The 15,737-nt window shown below is 41.3% G+C and overlaps 1 protein-coding gene across 3 annotated transcripts in view; it reads left to right on the plus strand.

The window, feature by feature from the left end:
* The window catches only part of IL13RA2 (interleukin 13 receptor subunit alpha 2), a 65,076-nt gene that overhangs the window by 35,948 nt on the left and 13,391 nt on the right, over positions 1–15,737 (plus strand). The window contains exons 2-4 of one of the 3 annotated variants that reach the window (XM_051827270.2): positions 5,523–5,635; positions 11,258–11,380; positions 15,032–15,183. In XM_051827270.2, coding sequence (XP_051683230.2) covers positions 5,602–5,635; positions 11,258–11,380; positions 15,032–15,183 — 309 coding nt within the window. In that variant the 5' untranslated portion in view covers positions 5,523–5,601. Of the gene's footprint in view, positions 1–5,522; positions 5,636–10,925; positions 11,012–11,257; positions 11,381–15,031; positions 15,184–15,737 lie in introns of those variants that run through there. The other 2 variants (XM_051827271.2, XM_008272903.4) reach the window with 2 other exon arrangements.

A 15,737-nucleotide genomic window follows, 5' to 3' on the forward strand; every position in this document is an offset into this window, starting at 1 on the left:
TACGCTCATAGATACAGTAATGACTGAATGGAGTCCTAGGAATGTTTCAGTATCTTTTGAGATATATGTGTGTATATATGTATGTATGTATGTATATTCAAGTTTTCTGGCACACAGCTTCTGGAAACTGCACTCCACACCCCTATCCCCAGACTTTACCCTATGCACCTCTTCCATCTGGCTGCATCTATAACCTTTATAACATCTCTTATAATAAACGAGTAAACCTTAGTAAGTGTTTCTCTATGTCCTGTGAGCTGCTCTGGCAAATAAGTTGAAACTAAAGAGGAGGCCATGGGAACCCCTGATTTATAGCCAGTCACCCAGAAGTATAACTGACAACCTAGTAATTGTGACAGGCATCCAAAATGGGAGGCAGAGTCTGTGGAACTGAGCCCTTCAACTGTGGGATCTGACGCTATCTCTAGGTGTACATTGTTAGAATTGAACTGAGTTGGAGGGAACCCATTTGGGATCTACTAGAGAACTGATTGATTGTTGGTGGGTTGAAATCCTCACACATTTTGGTGGCCAGAGGTGAAGTATACCGTGTTGAGTTGACTGTGAGAACAGGAAAAACATTTTGGTTTTTACTCTATTTCTAAAAGTTATTTATATTCATTGTCTGGAATTTTTACCCTTGAGTTCTTTCTTTTTTCAAAAAAATTATTTATTTAAGAGAGAGAGAGAGAGAGAGAGAGAGAGAGATGTTCCATCCACTAATTCAATCCCTAAATGCCTGCAGCAGCTGGAACTGGAACAGGCCAAAACCAGGAGTGGGAACTCAATCAGAACGACCCAGTTAGGTGGCTGGGACCCAACTACAGTCATTACCTCCTGCATTCCAGAGTGTGGAATATCAGAAAGCTGGAATTGGATGTAGAGCTGAGACTTGAAACCAAACATTATAACGTGGGATGTGGACGTCCCAAGTGGCATGTTAACACTGTGCCAGATGCTTATCCCTCCACTGTCTAGCACTCTATCCCTGAAACATTTTCTCAGTTTGGTTTCTGGGACAACACAAACTCTGAGTTTTTCTCTTGCCTGTCTGGCTCTCCTTATTCTCTTTTGTTGGCACCTCCTCATCTGTTTAGCCTCTATATTATTGGTCCTCCTTTCTTTATCTCATCTGCACAACTTTAGGTGACTTTAATTGATCTCATGGCTTTAAATCATTTTTCTGTGTCCTGTCTCCATGTAGCTTTGGTCTTTCCCCTAATTTCCAGAGTCAAGGTACTCATCTTTCCCCTTGGATATTAGTTTGGCAGCTCAAATTTAAACATCTAAAACTGAGGTCTTCACCATTGTCCCCAGATCTCATAAACAATTAACTGCCATGTCAAACGTAGAGGTGTCATCTTCTGATACCATACACTCAATTTACCAGTAAATTCTATCACGTGTCTTTGCTGCTATCTACCTGGTCTCAGTCATTATCAACTCCAGTCTGAGTCATTGCTTCTACCGTATCCTTTGATATAATAGCCTTTTTATTTTATTTTATTTTTTAATTTTTTACAGGCAGAGTTGACAGTGAGAGAGAGAGAGACAGAGAGAAAGGTCTTCCTTTGCCGTTGGTTCACCCTCCAATGGCCGCCGCGGCCAGCGCGCTGCGGCCGGCGCACCGCGCTGATCTGGTGGCAGGAGCCAGGAGCCAGGTGCTTTTCCTGGTCTCCCATGGGGTGCAGGGCCCAAGCACCTGGGCCATCCTCCACTGCACTCCCTGGCCACAGCAGAGAGCTGGCCTGGAAGAGGGGCAACCGGGACAGAATCCGGCGCCCCAACCGGGACTAGAACCCGGTGTGCCGGCGCCGCTAGGTGGAGGATTAGCCTAGTGAGCCGCGGCGCCGGCCCAATAGCCTTTTTAAAATATAGTTTATATCACATCACTCTGCTCACAATTGTCCAATTACTTCCCATTTCACTGAAATTAAATGGTAAATTCACTATTTACTCTCTGCCTAGTCATCTCTTAATCTTTTCTATTTCCTTTCTTGCTATTCCTGGATCTACTAAGCTGATTCCCACCTCAGGGCTTTTGAATGTACCCTTCCTTATACCTAGAAGATTCCCTGTGTCTTTACCTGGTTTATCTTCTCACTTCGTTGAGGCCTTTAATGTCACTTTCTCAGAGAGGCATTACCTGACCACTGTGTCCAAAATGAACACCTGTCACCCTTTCATGTTACCAGGCTCTATTTTTCTTTATGCATTTCTAATGATATGATGTGTTTATTGTCTGCCTCCCACACCACAAGTGAGAGTAAATACTTTGGCTACTTCCCTGATAGATCCTCAGTACTTACAACAGTGCCTGGTGTGTAGTAGGCTCCCCCAAATAATTGTTGAATAATGAATACAATGATAGAAATATTTTGTTATTTTGTTAACATTCTTTTCCATGACTAATGACACTATATAAAATACTATTTCCACGTGCTTGCAATCTATACCTTATGAAAGAACATACAGATAGAATAAGCTTAAAGTACTATAAAACTTGTTATTTTACATTTTGTATTCTATTATTCTGTGTAGTAAGAGGGTAGGGTACACTCACTTACTTTTGAAGAGGTTACGTGATGGGAAAGTTTTGGATGCACAGTTTGGAAGCATATGAGAGAGTGGAGAAGAGTGTTAAACAAGAGTAACTGTTTTGCTAGTTCCAGAGCAGTATTGTCTTTCAGGATAGTGTGTTACTCTTCAGCTGACTTTATTTGCTTAGAATACAATAGAAAGTATATTTAATAATAACAATTTGATTGTTCTAAGAAATAGTTCCTAATTGATGACTTAGGACTTTTTAAAAAGAGTTGTTAAAACATTTTTAATGGGCTATAGTTTAAAGGCTTATTGGTGATTTATTGGATTATAGACTAATAAAGCTCTGATCTGCCCAGAGTAAGGACACATTCTGAAATATGTAAACGGCTTCATAAATTAGCATTGTAAAGTTGCATGTTGCTATGGTAGTTGAAAACTGAATTCTCTAGCTTTGACAGTGCTTCAAAAAACTTATTAGCTAGATGAACTAATATAGGAAACCACCTAAAAATTGTGGAATAGTATGGCCTCCTATGATTTTACAAGTTTTGTCAAGCATATTTCATAAATTTCCATGCTGGTATGTAAACTTAGCAGGAATGTAAATATAAACATATAAAACTGGATGTTAAAGTGGTATTTGTTGAAAAGAAATCATGCCTGTACTTCATATGCACATGATGATTTTCATCATTCAGCGTGTGCTTAAGTTTCTTGATTATTTGGTAGGAAATACCTTACACCACTTGACTAGTGGCAAACATGGTGAAGCTGTCTGATTCAAAGCCCTTTTGTGTTTGAAGGCATGCAAAATCATCTTCAGCATTCTTTATAAGCTACTCCACTGCAGGGCATATTATTTGTTAGTTATCATTTACATTAGATTTGACTTATCACCAGGTCATAGGCTGATTACAGCATAAATGAGCCATGTTTTGATCTCAGCACATTTTCAGGACTTAAGACCTGGCAGGTTACCGACTTTCTGAGTGTGATGCCAAGTCATGGCTATACTCCAGAAACTATGACTAGACATTTATGCATGTTGGATGGTCTTTTTGAAACAAAATTGGTTTTCCAGGAAGTGCTCTTGAGTCCCATCCTGAAACTATGGATGGATATACAGTAGATTAACTGATGAAATTTGGAATGCCATCCTAGGAATAACTTGTATAAGAGGAAATTGAGCTTCATAGAATGAGATTAGTTGAAAGACAATACTATTATGTTAAAAGGAACATGATCATTTGAATCATATATAGCCATCTTTTCTTGCTTAAGTGGTTTGATTTTGGGAAATTTGCTTAAATTTTCTGAACTCCAAATGCCTCATTTGTAACATTGGAATAATAATACTGGCTATCAGTGTGGTGAGATTGAAATGAGCTAATCCATATAAAACATCTGGCACAAAGCTTGATGTCTAGTAAGGGCTAAATAAACTATATTCCCTGTTATTATTATTTTCCAAGATCACCTGGAAAATCTGGTGCTGGAGGCTAGGTCTCTTAGCCAATGTCTTCCTAGGTAAGACCATGTCAGTTTATCATTTCACTTCCAGATGATGTTTAAGTCTGCAATTACACTACTTTCCTTTATGTAACCTCTACTTTTCTATTTTCTTAATTTCTTTTTCCCTAAACCTTATTCTCTATGTTTTGGCCAATTTTTTTTTAAATTATGATTTATTTGAAAGGAAGTGTTACAGAGAGAGAAAGACAAAGAGGTCTTCCATCTGCCGTTTTATTTCCCAAATTGTCACAACAGTCAGTGCTGGGTCAGGCTGAAGCCAGGAGTCTGGAAGTCCATCTATATCTCCCACATGGGTGCAGGGGCCCAAGCACTCAGGCCATTTCCCCTGCTTTCCCAGGTGCATTAGTAGAGAGCTGGACTGGAAGTGGAGCAGCCGGGACTTGAACTCGAGCTCATTTGGGATGCTGGCATTGCAGTGAGAGAGAGACAGAGAGGAAGGAAGGTCTTCCTTTTTCCGTTGGTTCACCCTCCAATGGCCGCTCCGGCGGTGCACTGCGGCCAGTGCACCGCGCTGACCGGAAGCCAGGAGCTAGATGTTTCTCCTCGTCTCCCATGCGGGTGCAGGACCCAAGGACTTGGGCCATCCTCCACTGCCTTCCCGGGCCACAGCAGAGAGCTGGACTGGAAGAGGAGCAACCGGGACTAGAACCCAGGGTGCCGGTGCTGCAGGTGGAGGATTAGCCAAGTGAGCCGCGGCGCCGGCTAAAAGTATCAAATTTTATAAGACTGATTTTTTTTTTTCACCCAGAGGCAATATAAGTAACATGGTCATTTAAACATTTTTTTAAAGATTTATTTTATTTATTTAAAAGACAGAGTTACAGAGAAAGGGAGAGAGGGAGAGAGAGAGAGAAAGTCTTCCATCTGCTGGTTCACTTCCCAAATGGCTGGCTGGAGCTGAGCTGACCCAAAATCAGGAGCCAGGAGCTTCTTCCAGGTCTCCCACATGGGTGCAGGAGTCCAAGCATTTGGGCCATCCTCCACTGCTTTCCCAGGTGCATTAGCAGGGAGCTGGATTAGAAGTGGAGCAGCTGAGATTCGGGCCAGCACTCACATAAGATGCCAGCACTGCAGGGCAGGACTTTAACCTGCCACAGCACCAGTCCCATGCCCCCCGTTTTTTTTTTTTTTTTTTTAATGTGGATGAAAATTGTGATATAATTTGCCTCTGAGCACAGTGGTTGAGGCAGGAGTGAAACCCAGATTGATACTAATGCCATTGTGCCTTTTATTATAATAAACACCTCACCTATGTATCTGCCTCTTTATCCAAAGGATCATTAGTCCTGTCAGCTTCCATATTAGCTTGCTATGATTCTAAATTTGCTTTACATGGATTTTAGCCCCACCCAAAACTTCCCCTATCTTGTGACTTGTCCTGGCTCTCTGGCTATTTCAAGAACATCTATCTCATTTTTTTTTTCACCACACTTGATTATCAGACAGGAAGAAAATATTGGCAATTCTAATCATGTCTCTCAAGTAGAGAGGGAAGAAAAAGAGGGCCTGTGATACCTGCTCATGATAACCCATTTCTTGAGAAACCATATAATTGGTAAGTACCTGGAGTTTCTCCAAAGATGCAAGGGTTAGGCAGCCAACTCTTAGAGAGGATCTAATGTTGCATGATTTTGAAAAGGTAGGAAAGGGAGGATGAAAAGAAGCAGCTTTTGGTTTGCCATTTCAGAGGACATCCTCAGTGGGAAACTATCTCGGAACTAGTGTTGTATGAAGCTAAGCAAGCAGAAACTAAGACCTGTCCTCTACGGTGATCCTAGGCATGGAAATGCCTATTGTAGTCATTACCATTGAGGGTTCTGGCACTAGATTGCCTAGCTTCAAATACAAAGAACTGTTAGGCCCTGTGTGACTTGGGCGAAATTGTTTAATTTCTCTAGGTTAACATCTGCTTCTGGTTTTTTAAAATGGGACTAAAAGTAATACCTATGCCCAAGGCTGATTATGAGGCTTGTATGAGATAATGCAAGCACAGTGCTCAGTATCAGGCAGTGCCTTGGATGCTGTGAATACTGAAGAAATGGTAGGAAGTTTCCATGTTATTATAGATACTATGACTGTTGCTACTTGCACCTTGCATCTTACTCAGGATTTAGCTGGTGGAGCCTTTGTTGTGGCACAGTGGCTTAACCCACCGGCAAGACACCAGCATACTATATGGATGGCAGTTTGAGTCCTGACTGCTCTGCTTCTGATCCAGCTCCCTGCTAGTGGCCTGAGAAAAGCAGCAAAAGATGGCCCAAGTGCTTGGGCCCCTTTACCCACGTGGGAGACCCAGAAGAAGCTGCTGGCTCCTGGCTTCAGCCTGGCCCAGCCCTGGCCATTGCAGCCATCTGGGAAGTGAACCAGCAGATGGAAAAATCTCTTTCTCTCTTGCTCTCTGTCTCTCCCTCTCTCCTTGTTAATCTGATTTTCAAATAGATACATAAGGGACCAGTGCTGTTGCGTAACTGGTAAAGCCACCACCTGCCTACCGGCATCCTATATGGGTGCCAGTTCAAATCCCTGCTGCTCCACTTCCAATCCAGCTCCCTGCTATGGCCTGGGAAAGCAGTGGAGGATGACCCAAGTGTGTGGGCCCTTGCACCCATGTGGGAGACCCAGAAGAAGCTCCTGGCTCCTGGCTTCAGATCAGCCTGGCTCTAGCTATTGCGGCCATCTGGGGAGTGAACCAGTGGGTGGAAGACCTCTCTCTCTCTGCCTCTGCCTCTCTGTAACTCTGACTTTCAAATAAATAAATAAATAAATATTAAAAAAACAGATACATAAAAAAATCTAAAAAAAATAATTTAGCTGGGATACTATATGACAAAAGGAAATGCTCAATGATTGTTTATTAAATTATTGCTATGTCAGAAATATGGTGATAAATTGTGTGGTGGGTTGATGATATGGATAGTGATAGTAAGTTGGGGAAGGTTGGGGGCTGGAGGATTATTGGTAAAACAGGTACAAGACAGACTTCTTATGGCAAGAAAATGTATTTGTTAAGTAGTTGAAAGAGTTTAAGAAACCAGGTTTCTAGTCCTAGCTTTGCCACCAATGAGTTGTGTGAGCTTGGACAACTTGCTATTATTTTCTCATAATACAGACTTAAGACCAGATGAATGGGGGCCGGTCTTGTGGCATAATAGGTTAAGCTGCTGCCTGCAATGCCTGCATCCTATAAGGGTGACAGTTCAATTCCTGGCTGCTCCACTTCCTATCCAGCTCCCTGATAATGCACCTGGGAAAAGCAGCAGAAGATGGCCCAAGTGCTTGGGTACCTGCACTCTGGTAAGAGTCCTGGGTTGAGCTCCTGGCTCCTGGCTTTAGCTTGGCCCAGCCCATGTTGTTGTGGCCATTTGGGGAAAGAACCAGCAGATAGAAGATCTCTCTCTCTCTCTCTCTCTCTCTCTCTCTCTTCCCCTCTCTCTATCTCTACCTCTCCCTCTCTCTCTATAACTCTGCCTTTCATATAAATACATAAATATTTAAAAAAAGACCAGATGAGTGGTTGTCCACTGTGGCCTGGGGGTGTGGAGTATATTGGAAACTTAAAAAAAAATATTGTCTGTGTTTCCTCCCTCTCACCTTCCTTTTGTCCTCAGGTTCCTCCCACTTGTGAAAAACTCAGGTCTCCTTTGTAACTATACAGTATATAAAGCCCCTAATTTGGAGTAGATGTAGGAGTGCAGCAGGTTAAGCCCCTACTTGGGACTCCCACATCCCATACCAGAGTGGCGATTCAAGTATGCAGCCACACCACTTCCTATCCAGCCACCTACTAATGCACACCATGGGAAGCAGCAGGTGATCACTCAAGTATTATAGTCCCTCTAACTCCCATGGAAGACTGGGATGGCGTTCCAGGCTCTTATCTTTGGCCTAGCCCAGTCCTGGTTATTGTGGGCACTTGGGAAGTAAACCAGCAAATGGAAGCACTTTCTCTCTCTCTCTCTCTCTCTCTCTCTCTCTCTCTCTTCCTCTCCCTCTCTCTCTCTCTCTCTCTCTTCCTCTCCCTCTCCCTCCCTCCCTCTCTCTCTCTCTCTCTCTCTCTCTCTCTCTCTCTCTCTTTCATCACTCTGTTTTTCAAATAAGTGAATAAACCTTTTTTTTTAAAAAAAAACTCATTGTATTACTAAAAATCCTGCAACCCAGAATAGAACTGTTTTTATGTTCGTTGGGGAAAGTCTAGGTTGGATGCTTACATGTAATTTAGGAACTCCTTATGTGAGTTAATCCATCAAATGACTCTGGAAACCTATTTCCTACCTTTCCTTAAATGTGTTGGGCTGATTCAGAATAGTCTGAGTTAGGTTTTAATACTGTAGAAATGAAATAGAATGAATTTTTTCCTTGAAGAATTATTTGGATTGCAGGGGAGAGAGAGAGAGAGAGAGAGAGAGAGAGAGAGAGAGAGAGAGAGAGAAATCTTTGATCTTTCATCCATTGGTTCACTCCACAAATGGCCACAAATGGCTAGGGCTGGGCCAGGCCAAAGTCTGGAGCCTGCAACTCCATCTGTGTCTCCCACGTTGGTGGCAGGGACCCAAGTACTTGGGCCATCTTCTGCTGCTTTCCCAGATGCATTAGCAGGGAGCTGGATCAGAAGTGGAGCAACTGGGACTTCAACCAGTACTCATATGGGATACTGGTGTGGCAGGCAGTGGCTTAACCAGCTATGCCACCATGCCAGCCCCAGAGGTTTTTAGTCATTATAGGGAACATGTGAGACTGCATCTTTGTCAGATCTATTTCTTTGGGCCCAACAGTAAGCAGTGAGATCATTTTAATCTATTAGAGTAGCTCTGTGGAGGATTTGTAATCTGTGGTAACCCAATCTACCTAGCATTTACAGATGCATTAATGAGCAGCCATGGTCTGCTGGATGGGGAAGGAGGAATTGAGAAGAGAAATTTGCTGGATCTCAGTAAGAGAAATGGCATAGGGTATTATGATGCGTAGACTTCTGAAATATAACATGATGTTGACTTAGACTGGTTAATTAACCGAAGGAAAACTTAAACAGTGGGGTCCTGGAGGAATAGCTTTCATAATGCTAAATCAAGCATAGCAGGGTGAAATACACAGGACTGGGAATCAAAATATTTCTGCCCTATTTCCAACTCTTTCAACAACTTGCTATGTAATAATCTTGGGCAAATCTGAGTTTGACCTTCCAGTATATTAAAGGAGAGTGTGACCAACATTGCCTTTAGTATACCTGATGATTTCAAAAATTTGACCTCAAGATTCTATGATGTAATAACTGATGCTTACAACATTAGAACTTTGCAGATGGACCAGGTAGGATGAAGAGGGTAGGGTGGGGAGAGAGGGAGGTCCTGCTGAATTAGTCCATAAAGGATAGATAAAGGTAGTCCTTGAATGTTGTGATAATTGATCTTTAATCCTTAAACTTTTGTGAAGTTACTGGTTCAAGGAATATAGACTCAGAGTATATTATGTGGTGTTTTTGCTTTACCAATAGTTGTTTTGATCTAGTATGTTGTGTAGGCCTGACTCCTTTAAATTGTAATCATAAAGCCAATATTCTTCAGGAGTAAAAAGATGGATAAATTGTATTCTTTGGCAGTGAAATGGTGTTATAGTTTTAAGAGGTGAAAAATTCAGATTTGCTCTTTATTTTTTATTTTATTTTTTATTTTATTTTATTATTTTTTTTTTTGACAGGCAGAGTGGACAGTGAGAGAGAGAGACAGAGAGAGAAAGGTCTTCCTTTTGCCGTTGGTTCACCCTCCAATGGCCGCCGCTGCAGCCGGCGCACCGCGCTGATCCTGGCAGGAGCCAGGAGCCAGGTGCTTTTCCTGGTCTCCCATGGGGTGCAGGGCCCAAGCACCTGGGCCATCCTCCACTGCACTCCCTGGCCATAGCAGAGAGCTGGCCTGGAAGAGGGGCAACCGGGACAGAATCCGGCGCCCCAACCGGGACTAGAACCCGGTGTGCCGGTGCCGCAAGGTGGAGGATTAGCCTATTGAGCCACGGCGCCGGCTTATTTTTTATTTTTTTAAAGATTCATTTATCCATTTGAAAGTCAGAGTTACACAGAGAGAGGAGAGGCAGAGAGAGGCAGAGAGAGAGAGAGAGAGGTCTTCCATCTGCTGGTTCACTCCCCAATTGGCTGCAATGTCCGGAGCTGAGCTCATCCGAAGCCAGGAGCCAGGAGCTTCCTCAAGGTCTCCCACTAGGGTGCAAGGGCCCAAGCACTTGGGCCATCCTCCACTACTTTCCCAGGCCATAGCAGAGAGCTGGGTCAGAAGTGGGGAGCAGCTGGGACTCGAACCGGCACCCATATGGATGCCGGCACTGCAGGCGGTGGCCTCACCCACTATGCCACAGCACTGTCCCAGGTTTGCCTTTTAGAAAGGTTATTCTCACTGTAGGTGATATGGAAGATAGTTTGCAGGCAGCAAAGACTAGATAAGGAGATCCTTGAGGTTGAGATCTTAAATTCAGGAAGTGGTAGTGAAAATGGAGAGATTGTATGCAAAAGGAATGATGTAAATATTCGCAAGTTTCTCATTTGGGCCACTGGGAGGGTGATGATGTCATTTCCTAATACAGGAAGTAGGGACAGAAGTGGACAGATATAAGAATAGATGATGATTATTTTATATTTCTGGAGAAATAAAGTAAAATTCTGAGTTATCTGAGCTTTCTGATGTAGGCTTTGAACTTTCTCAGTGGTCAGATAACTTTCAAATACCTTTTTTCCCTTTAGAAGAGTATAATGTGTCAGTGTGTTGTCTTTGTTGCTAGGAGAGAGCATTGCTATGGAGACTAATGATGTCATAATTCCCTTTATGCACCAACAAGGACACTCTGGTGGATCTGACTCCACTGACAGGTTGAAGGCTATTTTTAAGTACTGTGTCCTGCTCGTAGCATGTAGAAAAGTATATGTGTGCAGGTGAAGAGTTACAGGGCTTTTTTCTTTTGCCTTATTTTATCTCTCATTAGAATGATGGAACTAGAACCCTCCCTTTCTAATTGTATTTGTTCCAAACTTGATTATTTCTATTTTCATGGTTCAAGGGAATACAGTTTTCCTATTGCTTGGTAGAGGTGCTGAGTTGCTCAAAGTATTTTAATAGCATTTAGCCATTTGATTGCTTGAAGTAAGACAAAATTACAATGTTATATGTTTCTTTCTTAGGAGATATCAAGATAGTAAACCTTGGAGAAATGGCTTTCATTTGTTTGTATAACAGATGCCTGGCTATCTTTCTCATTTGCATAGCATTTGGCTATACTTCGTCTTCAGATCTTGAGATAAAAGGTAAACCTACACCTTATATGGATTTTAATGATGTCCCTTAATAATTTTTTATACTGTTACTTATTTGAAAGGCAAAGAGGGAGGGAGTTGGGGAGAGAGGGAGGGAGTGGGCGAGAGAGAGAAATCTCTCATCTGCTGGTTCACATTCCAAATGCCTGCAGTGGCCAGGGCTGGGCCAGGCTGAAGCCACAAGTTGGGAACTCTATTTGTGTTGCCCTTGTGGGTGGCAGGAACCTGAACACTTGGACCATCATCAGCTGCCCCCCAGGGTGTGCATTATCAGGAAGCTGGGATCCAGAATGTAGCTGAGACTTGAACCCAAACATTCTAATATGGAATTGTGGGTGTCCCAAGCAACATCCTAATTACTATATCAAAGACATGCTCCAGTGGCATAGATTTGTTGTTGTTGTTGTTGTTCAGCTATTGTAGAAATAAACTTTTATTTAAACCTTATGTAACTCAAGCTTTATAAAAAGCCTACATAATTGAAAGTTGTGTTTTCTCTAAGGCCTTGAGCCTTAGAGCATGCAAAGCTTGTAGTAATTAAAAATGAACAGAAAACAAAACAAAACTCTATTGAAATGTATCTTTAAAAAAATCTAAATAAACTTAATATTAGAAGTTTTTTATAAAGATTTATTTATTTATTTGAAAGTCAGAGTTACACAGAGAGAGGAGAGGCAGAGAGAGAGAGAGAGAGAGAGAGGTCTTCCATCCGATGGTTCACTCTCCAATTGGCCACAACGGCCGGAGCTGCTCAGATCTGAAGCCAGGAGCCAGGAGCTTCTTCAAGGTCTCCCATGAGGGTGCAGGGGCCCTTCCAGCTCTCCCATGTGGGTGCAGGGGCCCATGGACTTGGGCCATCTTCTACTGCTTTCCCAGGCCATAGCAGAGAGCTGGACTGGAAGAGGAGCAGCTGGGACTCAAACCGGCACGCATATGGGATGCCGTCGCTTCAGGCCAGGGCGTTAACCTGCTGTGCCACAGCGCCAGCCCCTAGAAGAGTTTTAAAATTAGGGATAATAACTGTCCTTTCAACCTGCCCTATGGAAGTGCATAACTAGTAGATGGATTGTTATTAGAGATATTCCAGAAACTCATGCACAAAAGATATAAGGATACTTCAAAAAGTTTATTGAAAATGGAATGAAAAGTTAAGTATACTGTCAGACAAAAATTCAAAACCTATGCATAATTTTTCATAATAAGCATTTTCGATGAACTCTTTAAAGGATCCACATAGGTTAAATACCTAAAAGCTTATTGCTTGGCCGGCACCGTGGCTCACTAGGCTAATCTTCCGCCTGCAGCACCAGCACCCCGGGTTCTAGTCCCTGTTGAGGTGCCGGATTCTGTCCCGGTTGCTCCTCTTCCAGTCCAGCTGTCTGCTTTCCCAGGAAGGCAGTGGAGGATGGCCCAGGTCCTTGGGTCCTGCACCCGCATGGGAGACCAGGAGGAGGCACCTGGCTCCTGGCTTCGGATCGGCGCAGCGCACTGGCCATAGCAGCCATTTGGGGGGTGAACCAATGGAAGGAAGACTTTTCTCTCTGTCTATCTCTCTCACTGTCTAACTCTGTCAAAAAAAAAAAAAAAAGGTCATTGCCTGGTACTTAACTAATTGGAAACTTTTCTTAATAATTATCCTTACCTTTTATGATAGCTAGATTAATAAGAAAAAATTACAAAATTTAAAATAAAATTAACAAATAACTATAGAATTATTAAATCATGTCTAATGAACTTTTCTTATCAAAAAAGGTGATTACAATAGTGCATTTGACAGCAATTTCTAATCTTTAGGACTGAAATAACAGGATTTTCATTTCATCCTCAGCAGAGACCTTCTTTAGAGGAGATGGAGTCCTGGCTCAGAAAATAATCTGTGCCATATTTGTCTCACCTCAGTAAATTATGAAGTGAACTATTAAAGTAAATGATTTGGCAGAAATGAGTGGAAATTGCTAGTAAGAGAATAAGAGGGGAATGTTATAGTACTATTTGATTTATTAGTAGGAAATTTTATAGAATTATTAAATGTGTATATTTATGTACTAGGATGCACACACATACATACACACACTCACAGCCAAACACACAAGCAGTCTTCAAAAGTTTGTGGAAAATTCTTATTATGAAAATGGCTATGCATGAATTTCAAAATTTTCTTGCATCAAAATAAACATCTTTTCATCCATTTTCTACAAACTTTTGAAGTATTCTTGTGTGTGTGCAAATAAATATATATCTATGCTTTAGATATTTATATATAATTTATACAAATATTTGTATAATATATAATATTTTATAATAAATATGTTTATGTGTATGTATTCTGCATCTATTCACATATATTACACTCACACATCTATACACATCAATTCACACACACATCCTATACAAGGAGTCTACAAAGTTTGTGAGAAGTGTGCATTTTTTTTTAAAGACTTATTTATTTATTTGGAAGGCAGAATTACAGAGAGAGGGAGAGACAGAAATCTTCTATCCACTGGTTCATTCCCCAAATGGTTACAATGTCTGGAGCTACAAACTTTGTAGACTCCTTGTATAGGATGTGTGTGTGAACTGATGTGTATAGATGTGTAATATATGTGAATAGATGCAGAATACATACACATAAACATATTTATTATAAAATATTATATATTATACAAATATTTGTATAAATTATATATAAATATCTAAAGCATAGATATATATTTATTTGCACACACACAAGAATACTTCAAAAGTTTGTAGAAAATGGATGAAAAGATGTTTATTTTGATGCAATCTGAGGCCAGGAGCCAAGAGCTTCTTCTGGGTCTCCCACGTGGGTGCAGGGGCCCAAGCACTTGAGCCATCTTCTACTGCTTTCTACTGGTTCAAGTCCCAGCTGCTCCACTTCCAATCCAGCTCTCTGCTATGGCCTGGGAAAACAGTAGAAGATGGTCCAAGTCCTTGGGCCCCTGCATGTGCATGGGAGACCCGGAAGAAGCTCCTGGCTCCTGGCTAAATTGGCGCAGCTCTGGCCATTGTGGCCAATTGGGGAGTGAACCAGCAGATGGAAGACCTCTCTCTCTCTGCTTCTCCTTCTCTCTCTGTGTAACTCTGCCTTTCAAATAAATAAGTAAATAAATAAATAAATTTTTTTTAAAAAAATGCATGGGAAAATGTAATTAAAATGAGAATTTTCCATGAACTTTTGAAGATCCCTTTGGATAGCAGTAATCTGGATTTCTAAAAAAAGCTTTATCAAATTCCGGAATAATTTCATCACTTCCGAAAGAAACCCTCTGTCCATTAGCAGTCATACTCCATTCCACTTCCCACTTCCCTTTGGCCTTTGGCAACCACAAATCTAGTTTCTATCTAAGGGTTTACCATTGTAGCTATTTCATATTCATGGAGCCATATAATTTTTTTATCTTTTGTGACTGGCTTCATTCATTTAGCACAGTGTTTTCCATGTTGTAGAATGGGTCAGTACTTCTTTCCCTTTTATGACTTACTAATATCCCATATCATAGATGTAGCACATTTTTAAATGTATTCCTCGGTTGATCAGCATTTAGAAAAAAATCTATATATCTGTATTTAACAATCTTTTCCATGGGGAAAAATCAAAATATATTGGTGATTTTATTTCAGTTAATCCCCCTGAGGATTTTGAGATAGTTGATCCTGGATATTTAGGTTTCCTGTATTTACAATGGCAACCTCCAGTATCTCTGGAAAATTTCAAGGCATGTGCAGTAGAATATGAACTAAAGTTTCGAAGCATTGGTGGTGGAAGATGGAAGGTAAGTAAAGCATATACTTGTACCATCAGAGTGATCATTAGGTGTTTTCTTTTGAGTCCTCACTTCAATGCCCCACTCCAATTCCCAAATCTCAGTGGTTCTAATTAGTTTGTAGCAAGCTTTCATGCCTGCTTCTATTTTCTAAGCATCCTGTCACATATATTTTCATCCCATCCATTGTAAGGTCTACTATTGGAAGTGCACAGAAAAGATACTTGGTCCCATGGAATATGGACTTGAAAGAGAGCACTTATGCATTTTAGCATGCTTTACGGTTACTTATATAGTTAGACATGAGTCTTATGAATGCTATTGGACTGTGAGGTGTGTCTCTGTAGGAATCAAACCTTATTTATCTATACACTTCCACAAAAGACACGGCATTGTTCTTTGCATATGTGTATTATACTAAGTGTTTAATGAAAGTTTACCGAATCATTAGCAATTCAGATTTTCAACAAACGTGCTCATTCAAGGATTTCGGTCGTAGAAGTCATTCTTTTATCTCCTTAATTGAGCTTTGTGGTTTCCAGGGACAATTTGAATGAGGCGCA

The sequence above is a fragment of the Oryctolagus cuniculus genome, chromosome X (genome assembly GCF_964237555.1).
Source record: "Oryctolagus cuniculus chromosome X, mOryCun1.1, whole genome shotgun sequence".
Taxonomy (NCBI): Eukaryota; Metazoa; Chordata; class Mammalia; order Lagomorpha; family Leporidae; genus Oryctolagus; species Oryctolagus cuniculus.